Genomic DNA, 10647 nt, shown 5'->3' with positions numbered 1-10647 from the left:
ATTGGCGTCGTCTTGAGGTGACGTCGACAAACTACCTTCCGCCTTACTTCCGTGTATACGGTCAAGAGAAGCAGCATGCGTGCAGTGTTGCCAGATTGGGCGGTTTCAAGTGCATTTTAGCGGGTTTTGAACATATTTTGGGCTAGAAAACGTCAGCAGTATCTGGCAACACTGCATGTGCGAGTCAGTGTTTATATAGGCTTAAATTCTGTTACTGAAAGTGTGTTATGTTTACAGTGAAGGACTGTGTGCACTTTACATTTTTTTTTTTACTTAATACAAGAAATTAATGGATGCCAACATTTTTGCCAAAATGGTATTTTATTTTCCATTGTTTAGGCAGCTTCAGCATCATACTGTGAGATTCTCTTCAAATTGTTTTTTTTTTTTTGTTCTATGAAGCCTGAGCCATTTATTTTATTAGTTTATAATTATTGTTTAATTTAGTCTTCAGGAGAGACTGCCTGCACACAGTACTAGTATTAATATTTTTTTCTTACATGAAAGCTGAGGCATTTATATTATATTTTAAGGTAACTTCATGTTGTGCTGTGAGGTTCTCTGCACTTTAACTTTTGAACCAACAGGTGCATTTGGATAAGTAAAGCCTATTTTTCTGCATTTTTGTAGTCCTGGTAATCTTTTTTATTGGTAAAGATGTTTATAGGACCATTTCTCAGTGTCTTTGGTTTTTTAATCAATAGTTTTTCAGTAATAACTTAATATTTAACATATCACTCAATTTTAATCACAAAAAGAGAAAATCGCAACAATTTCTCGCAACTTTCACTTCCTCCCACAATGTAATCGCAACAAAAACCTAAAAAACACCGCAACTTTCATCGCAATTTTTTGGAAAACCCCCGCAACATCAGACATTTTAGCCCGCAACAATCACAAAAAAAGGCCCACTGAATCCTGGGGGGACTGAAAAAAGAAGGAAGTATGACCACGATTATTTAAAGTTTGGATTTTCATGGACTGGATCTGAAGATGCTCCACTGCCACAGTATGTTGTCTGCCAAGAGGTGCTAGCTAACAATGCTATGAGATGTTTAAAATGTGTAAAAAAAAAAAAGATGTTTTAAAAAGCACAGATGTTCAAAATGTGTAAAAGAAAAAAATAAAAATGTGTACAACAACCATTTTTTTTTAAATACGAATGGAACATTAAGTATAGCAACAACAAAAATTATAAGGGGGGGGGGGGGGGGCGCTGTTGTTTATTTGCTCTCTGAGGGGGGGCTGACTCTCCCACACTTTGAAAACCCCTGCTCTAAGGTATTTATCTGTAACCCTTTATATACTGATTGGGAACATATACGGTATGTACCTTTTTGGCCCTAAAATGTACACATAGTTACCTTGAGGTCCAATAATGAGCCCTAGAGGGTACATTAGTGTAGCTTGTACTTTGGGGGACAGAAATGGACTCATACTGTATCCCTATTTCTGACACTTTATCAGATCACAGCACCATGCATGGTATCTAACTGGGAGCTCGTATATTTGTCACAGCCTTTCTGAACAAGTATGTTTTTTTGTTTGTTTTGTTGTTGTTTACAAGGCACGTACACAAGACTCAAGCAGAGACTTAAGCACAGTGAAATTCATTTAACCCATCTGAAGCAGTGAACACACAAATGAGCGCACACACATACCCAGAGCAGTGGGCAGCTATGCTACAGCACCCGGGGAGCAGCTGGGGGTTAGGTGCCTTGCTCAATAGCACTTCAGCCCAACCTTCAGGCCATGGCTGCCCCATGTCTTTGGACTGTGGGGGAAACCAGAGCACCCAGAGGAAACCCATGCAGACACGGGGAGAACATGCAAACTCCACACAGAAAGCCCCCCGTCAGCCACTGGGCTTGAACCCAGAACCTATTTGCTGTGAGGCGACAGTGCTAACCACTACACCACCGTGCCACCTGCATCTGTGATTGTGGCATGTTTAAATGCTATTGGTTTGATTTTAGCATAAAGCATATGAAAGCTTTTGCAGATATTCATCATGAATAAAAGGCAGATTTCAACAGCACAAACTGTAATCCATCCATCCATTATCTATAGCCGCTTATCCTATACAGGGTCACGGGCAAGCTGGAGCCTATCCCAGCTGACTATGGGTGAGAGGCGGGGTACACCCTGGACAAGTCGCCAGCTCATCGCAGGGCTGACATGTAGGCACACAAACAACCATTCACACTCACATTCACACCTACGGTCAATTTAGAGCCACCAGTTAGCCTAACCTGCATGTCTTTGAACTGTGGGGGAAACCGGAGCACCCAGAGGAAACCCACACAGACATGAGGAGAACATGCAAACTCCACACAGAAAGGCCCTCGCCGGCCGCTGGGCTCGAACCCAGGACCTTCTTGCTCTGAGGCGACAGTACTAACCACTACACCACCGTGCCGCCTGCATCTGTGATTGTGGCATGTTTAAATGCTATTGGTTTGATTTTAGCATAAAGCATATGAAAGCTTTTGCAGATATTCATCATGAATAAAAGGCAGATTTCAATAGCACAAACTATAATCCATCCATCCATTATCTGTAGCTGCTTATCCTATACAGGGTCACAGGCAAGCTGGAGTTGACTATGGGTGAAAGGCGGGGTACACCCTGGACAAGTCACCAGGTCATCACAAGGCTGACACATAGACACAGACAACCATTCACACTCACATTCACACCTACGGTCAATTTAGAGTCACCAGTTAACCTAACCTGCATGTCTTTGGACTGTGGGGAAAACCGGAGCACCCGGAGGAAACCCACGCGGACACGGGGAGAACATGCAAACTCCGCACAGAAAGGCCCTCGCCAGCCGCTAGGCTCGAACCCAGGACCTTCTTGCTCTGAGGCGACAGTTCTAACCACTACACCACTCTGCCGCCTGCATCTGTGATTGTGGTATGTTTAAATGCTATTGGTTTGATTTTAGCATAAAGCATATGAAAGCTTTTGCAGATATTCATCATAAATAAAAGGCAGATTTCAACAGCACAAACTGCATTTATTTCTTGCATCAATGAAAGAATGATATACTGTATAAAAACAGCCTAGGATGAAAGTATGCATGGAATGCAGTGTATAAGCTATAACAGCACAGTAACAGAAGAGAGAGAGAGAGAGAGAGAGAGAGAGAGAGAGAGAGCGTGCATGCGCGCGCGCCGTCTCGGTGCCTGTGAGCGTGCGCTGGAGAGACACGAGAGGAAGGAAGGCAGGAAAGAAGGAGAAGGCAACGGGAAACCGGGGGAACCGCGGTGTGGGGGGGGAGACAGCATCGCCGAAGCGGATTTCTGGCATCCCGTGTGTGTATCGCGCCATTCTTCCCTCTCTGAGCGAAAAAGTGACCCCTTGTCGGTTTGTGGGCTGTGATCTATGTCGTGTGAGAGTGAGAATGAGCGACGCCTGGCGCGAGCGCTGCCGTGCTCTGTAGCCTTATCAGTCTGCGCCCGCAGCCTCAATCACTCACCGCATCACCGCGGGTCCTGCTGAAGCGTCAGATCTGATGGGAGCCAAAGCGGATACAGGTCCAGCATCAATCCACAGACTCCTCTGATCTCCGACAAAATACACAAAAGCGTCTTGTCATTTTCACAAAGGAGGTCTTTGCAATGTGATCTCTGTCGCTTGAGCTGCTTCTTTACACAGAAACTGTGGAGGAGGAGAAGGAGAAGGGGGATTGGCCCAGGATCTTCTTCTTCTTCTTCTTCTTCTTCTTCTTCTTCTTCTTCTTCTTCTCATTTATCTTCCTCACCGGACACTACTGAATCACGCTCCTATCCTAATTTAACGATCGGCTGTGATGTGATGTGATGTGATGTGATGTAGGACAACATCTGAAATACGATAAAGCAACGTTTATGATTCGGAGTTTGACTGTAATTGTGATCTTATCAGTTTTGTGGTTTGTCTTGGGCCCCCGGGTACGCATTTTTGAGGGAATCCAACAGGGCAGATAGGGGGAGATAGGCTGTAGACGAGAGAGAGAGAGAGAGAGAGAGAGAGAGAGAGAGAGAGAGAGAGCATTAAATCATGCTGCCTTCCCAAGAAGCCTCCAAGATCTATCATGACAACTACATGCGCAACTCGCGGGCCATCGGGGTGCTGTGGGCCATCTTTACCATTTGTTTCGCCATCATCAACGTGGTGGTGTTCATCCAGCCCTACTGGATAGGCGACAGCGTAAACACGCCGTACGCCGGGTACTTCGGCCTCTTCCATTACTGCATGGGTGAGGGGAGCTCGAACCGGGAGCTCAGTTGCCGGGGCACGTTCTCCGACTTGAGCTCCATGCCATCAGGCGCCTTCAAGGCCGCCTTCTTCTTCGTGCTGCTGTCCATGGTGCTTATCCTGAGCTGCATCGCCTGCATGGCGCTTTTCTTCTTCTGCAACACCGCCACCGTGTACAAGACGTGCGCCTGGATGCAGCTGCTCTGCGGTGAGGACTTCTCCTCTCTTCTCCTTTCTCTTCTTTATAGGCTTTCCTTTTTTTTTTTTAATATAGCTGCTGTGACGCGGACTATAGGCTGTAATCCAGTGATCGGTGGGGTGAAATGTGAAACGTGTGAAAGGTGTGTGTATGGCTTCTTAAATGGCCTAGTAGCTTTTATAACATTTAAAACCTGCATCATAGATGCTATAGTCTATAAAGTAGTGCTGTGCTGTTTTATGGAAAATGTCATTTGATTCCCATGCCCTAAATCAACCTTCCTTTCCTGCTGAGTACTGATTGAATTTATGCATGCAGTAGCCTCCTGCTCTGATTTATGCATACCATCATGAATGAACAGAATGATGTATGGACTTAAAATGAAATCTGCTATTGCTACATGCTTGTTGTTCTGTCAGATTTACATATAATGATTAAAGGTTAGTTTGTAGCCTAGATTTGACCTCAATTTTAGTTCAGCCTTACTAGTGCATCATACCACACATTACACACATTAAATGTGTTGAAGCCAGTGTGAATAACTCCTAATTACACACGTCTTCAGCTAATGAGAAAAAAGTCTAAATTAATTGGTTCCTAAAGCTGATTTACTTTAATCTGTTAGTGATGCAATGTGGTAATTATAAACCTAACACTGATACTTGCTCTGCTGGCTTAAGACAAAAAGAAGAACACATGAATGCACATGCGCGCGCACACACAGTCACACAGATGTTGTGTATTATAATAACGCATGACGGCACTTTCATACTGAAAAGAGAGGATCGTTTGCCACATGAAATGTGGCCATTTTGAAAGAGGAGGACACTTCAGACACAAGATAGTCATTCTGTACTTCTGAATGGAAGTACAAGGTTGGATGTATGGTGGTAAATGAAGCCATGTTCTGTCACATGATCCACACAACCAATCCTAAGCCATAATAAGGTACAACAAGATGGACGCTTTGCAAGCATGACATTTTATCAATGAAATGTTTATGCATAAAGCTGTTTATACCAAGTATACAACTAACTAAGATCTCACGGTTCTAGTTGCATATGTGGTTTGTCTGTGTATGGACACAGACAAACACCAATACACACATGCATACATAATACAAAAGACACATACACTCCTGCTATAACCCTTCTGGAGTTGTGTTGATGTAGACTGACTGTGTAGTAAGCGTGACCTGAAACCTCAACACTTTGTTCCTTCAAAAGACAACATGGAGATCCAGTGAAGATGGGAGAGAGTGGTGCATTTTCATTTTACATTTAAAGTACTTTGGAGACTCACCTATCCAGAGCAACATACACAAGTAGGCCTACTTAGTGATCTCTGTTGAGAACATATCCTCATGCCAGTACAAATAGGCCTGTGGTAGAAACTATGACCTGCAACTTCTGAGTCATGAAATAGTGTGATTGTTGCTTCTTCTCATTTCAGGTCAAATTCTTCTTGCACTTTCATTCAGGAATGACCTTTATGCTTTTTTAAATGCTTTTTCCCTTCGAGAAAGGTTACTGTATTTGTTTAGTTGAAATGAGATGTTTACATTAACATGGCCTTTAAAGGCATTGCAACAGCTCTCTCTCTCTCTCTCTCTCGCTCTCTCTCTCTCTCTCTCTCTGCGTGTGTGTGTGGGGGGGGCTTGCCCTGCTACTTTTAGTGCCCACACTTTTCAGCTTTGCAAAATCTTTCACTTTTAAAAGTCATTAATAACATGTCATTCCTTTTAACATTTATGCTGTTAATATGAGGAGGTTGGTGTGTGCCTTAAGGGGCTTCAAATCAGTTATGTAAAATTTTAGCTTAGTCTTTGACTACTTTTACCAAAACTGCTTAATTTCTCTGTATGATCCCACTCTCTCATGCTCATTCAGCTTCAGTGACCTAAAGATCACTTTCAGTGATCTTTCCTGGAAGTGATAAAAGAGCTGGGTACTTGACAAAAGTTCACAAAAACCCATTTGTTAACAACCCAAGGGTTGTGTTGTTTTCTTCTTCCACAGTGTCTTTCCTTCCATGTGCAAAAAATATGACAATAGATGGATTCTAAATTACCTGTGTGTGTGAATGAGTGTGTAAATACATGTGTGTCTGATGCCTTGTAATGGACTGACATCCCATTCAGGTTTTGTTGCCTTGGACCCGGTGTTCCCGGGATAGGATCCTGTACTCTGAGTCCACCTCAACCCTTAGCAGGACAAAGGAGTTATTGAAGATGAATATGAATTAATGAATAAATGAGTGCAACCTTTATTTTTCATATATAGGTACATTACAGTATAGTGAAATTCTTGAATGAATGAATGAATGAATGAATGAATGAATGTGGTTTGGGACGTATTGAAATTATCATCATTTTGAAAGCAACTGCATGCCAGTGCAAGATCCCTTTTTTATAATTTCTTTCCGTAATGATAAAGAACGCAATCATATCCACTGCAAGTCAGTGACTAAATAAACAAATGAAATATTCTTTTAAATATAAACACAATTTTTTTTTAATTGAGGCATTTTTACTTTTACTATATGTACCAGAATCCATGACACTGGGTGATATGGTTATCATAATTTCTTAATACTTTCCCAGAGTTCAGAGTTCTCAGTGTTGTTGATTCCTCTACATTATAAAATAGTACTGGCCATTTCCAATTTGAAAACTGAACACTAATACACACGTCTTCTGGTACATTTCAAGTCTTTTCTTGTGCACACAGAGGGTAATTCACAGAAGCTCTGAATTTTATGGCATAATTTTGTTTATTCTCTGACATAGTAATCATTAATTTTTAGTCAGTCTTATGGGTTGTAACTTTGATGATTTAAATTAACTTAATTTGTGGTTGCTGCTGCTATTTTAATATCTGGTATATACAATGGCTATAGGCTAGCATTTTGCTAAAAGTGAATAGCACAGTATTTACAAGGCACTTTTTTAGCCTATATTTTATCATATTGCCTATACCTAACATTTAGAAATTTTACAACTCTTCCCAGATGGCACAACATGAAATAACCTTTGGCCATAAATTAAAATTTGTTTTGTGATACAGTGTGTTTATTTCAATTATAGTAGAAAATGCAATGGGTGGCACGGTGGTGTAGTGGTTAGCACTGTCGCCTCACAGCAAGAAGGTTCTGGATTTGAACCTCACATGTAACAGCAGCCGTTCTGTGTGGAGTTTGTATGTTCTCCCTGTGTATGTGTGGGTTTCCTCCGGGTGCTCCGGTTTCCTCCCACAGTTCAAAGACATGCAGGTTAGGTAAAATACCTACTGGGGTAAAATAGCCACAAGCCAGTGCATACTTAGTGCCAGTCCTAAGCCCAGTTGTAGATTAGGAAGGGTTGCATCAGGAAGGGCATCAAACTATGCCAAATCAAATATGTGGAACAGATCCGCTGTGGCGACCCCTAATGGGAGAAGCCAAAAGAAGAAGATAGTAGAAAATGCAATGATCCCAATAAGTACTTTTATTTATTTAAAATATAAAAAAGTAAATGTTGAGTTTGTAAATCTAGAAATAGAAAATAATACCTTTTGGAAACTTGAATACAGATGTTCAAGAATAGCATGTGTGTGGTGGTGGTGGTGGTGGTGGTGGTGGTGGTGTGTTGGGGCATGAGTTGGGATGCAGGTGGTTTTCTTTTCTTTTCTTTTTTTAGTGAGAGTTTTCTGATTTAAAAAAAAAACTGGCACATGACACCCCGTGTACTGTGATCAGCTGTATGCCCTGAGTTCAACACAGCTGAGAGAGAGAGATTTGCTGGGTGAAGAGGAAAAAACTGCATCACTGACACTTTCTCTGAAATGTTGACAGCTGGATTTGAAAGCAACTAGATGCCAAGCTCAAGATCCTTTTCTCTCTAATTTCTTTCCCTACTGCTAAAGAACATGAACATATCCACTGCAGGTCAGCGACCAGATAAGCAAATGAAATAATCTGTCAAATATAAACACAAACAAGACAGTTACAGGTGCATGTGTGAAAGCCCGTATACTGCATGAGGACTGAAAAAGGAAAAAGTAAGTTAGTAGTGGCATTAAATGTGGGATAGCACAAAAAAAGCTCTGTTTTTTTGTGACACACCATCTTATGCAATCATCAGCATCCCACAGCTATAGACAACTAACAGTAAATATTTATCCTCAATCAATATCGATAGCCTATTGTATAGAAAATACCCAAAAGCTAGCTGGATAGGTGACTTGGATGAGATCTATCTGTGAACCAGACACATGGTGTTTTTTGAGGGACATCTACTGTCATACTGTATATCAGAAGCCATGATATTTGATGGTATGGTTATCATAAATTTTTCATGCCATCCCAAGACTGAGTTATTAATGTTGTGAGATTCTAAATACTGTATTATAAAATAGCCCTGGTCATTTTGGAGATGATGACTGAACACACTTGCTGAAACATACACCTCTTCTGGGATGTCTGAAGTCTTTTCTTATACATACAAGAAAAGTCTTAAATGGGTGTGTTAGACTTTGATAGACATTGATAGACCAGAGATGTCCACAAGCGTTGGTGACTGGCGGTTTTCTCCTTTCAATGTTCAAGCGATTTATATCGTCTCAGCTGTCCATAATTTGCTGCAAATCCAATTATTCCACCACGAAATTGCCTTCAACTCGGGTTTAGCATGATCGGAAGTGATGGCATATTTGTTGATCGATTCTCACGCTCTGACTGGCTGAGCCAGACTATGTGACCATGCCGTTTTCACTAGTCATCACTGATGGGATATTTAAACAAAGTTGACATGAATATTGTGTGCTCAGATCCAAAGACTGTAAAGTATTATCAGTATATTTTATTGTACAAGCAAAATTTAAAATGTAAATAAAGTTGTGTGAATTAAATTTTGTTTTTCTCAATTTATTAGATTATAAGGTATGAATGATAAGTAAACTTAAAGAAAATAATTAGAAGAGTCATCGTTCTCTGTCTAAGAATTGTTATTTTCATATCCAGAAGCTACCTGGAGTGCTGAATTTCCCACAGAGATGTATGGTCCCTTAGCTAAAGCTTTATATTTATAAAGTGCAAATAACTAATTGTGTGCAAATATTTATGCTGAAATTAAAACTATACAATACACAATACCACACTAGAAGCACGTCAAGTACATTACACATGCACCAAATAAGCTCACCATGTAGTTATGTTACAGAGCCAGGCAGAGTACTACAGAGGGGAACTGAGAAAGCCAAGCACACACATCTGGAGGGAAATTTCATACATATTTTGCAAGTATTTCAGAGGGAAATGGTTCGGAATTTATTAGTTGAGAATGCACCAGAAGCCACCGAAGGCATGTATGTTTATAAATTTTTGGGGGGAGGGGGAGGGGCATGCCCCCAGACCCCCCTAGCATTGGCATGCCACTGCGGCTTCGCTGCCACAAATTCCCGGGCCACTTACTACTTTCTTTTTAGCCAGCTACTTCAGATTTTCTGGAGAACCCTGGTAGACTAAATGGTTGTATATTGAATGTTAGAGTAAAATCCGAGAAAGTTGCTAGTGTTAAATGTTAAAAAATTCCAATAAGTACCAACGAAAAAAAAGTTACTCATCCTCATTTTGATATTGTGTAGCCTTATTGTCTTGCCTAAGTGGTAGTGTTGGAGTTGAACTAGTGCTATAACAGTTGCACTATATGACCAAAAACTTGTGTATATCTGACCATCACATGCATATGCGGTTCTTCCCCAAACTGTTGCCACAAAGTTGGAAGTACACAATTGTACAGTGGTGCTTGAAAGTTTGTGAACCCTTTAGAATGTTCTATATTTCTACATACATATGACCTAAAACATCATCAGATTTTCACACAAGTCCTAAAAGTAGATAAAGAGAACCCAGTTAAACAAATGAGACAAAAATATTATACTTGGTCATTTATTTATTGATGAAAATAATCCAATATTACATATCTGTGTGTGGCAAAAGTATGTGAACCTCTAGGATTAGCAGTTAATTTGAAGGTGAAATTAGAGTCAGGTGTTTTCAATCAATGGGATGACAATCAGGTGTGAGTGGGCACCCTGTTTTATTTAAAGAACAGGGATCTATCAAAGTCTGATCTTCACAACACATGTTTGTGGAAGTGTATCATGGCACGAACAAAGGAGATTTCTGAGGACCTCAGAAAAAGCATTGTTGATGCTCATCAGGCT

General features: G+C 40.9%; 1 protein-coding gene across 1 annotated transcript in view; it reads left to right on the top strand.

The window, feature by feature from the left end:
- Positions 1–4047: 4047 nt before the first annotated feature.
- The window catches only part of lhfpl4a (LHFPL tetraspan subfamily member 4a), a 56306-nt gene continuing 49706 nt past the window's right edge, over positions 4048–10647 (top strand). The window contains exon 1 of the mRNA XM_060918284.1: positions 4048–4453. Coding sequence (XP_060774267.1) covers positions 4048–4453 — 406 coding nt within the window. The remainder of the gene's footprint in view (positions 4454–10647) is intronic.

This window comes from Neoarius graeffei, chromosome 4 (genome assembly GCF_027579695.1).
Source record: "Neoarius graeffei isolate fNeoGra1 chromosome 4, fNeoGra1.pri, whole genome shotgun sequence".
Taxonomy (NCBI): Eukaryota; Metazoa; Chordata; class Actinopteri; order Siluriformes; family Ariidae; genus Neoarius; species Neoarius graeffei.
The sequence above is the reverse complement of the archived record's forward strand: the minus strand, read 5'-3'. Positions and strand labels throughout refer to the sequence as shown.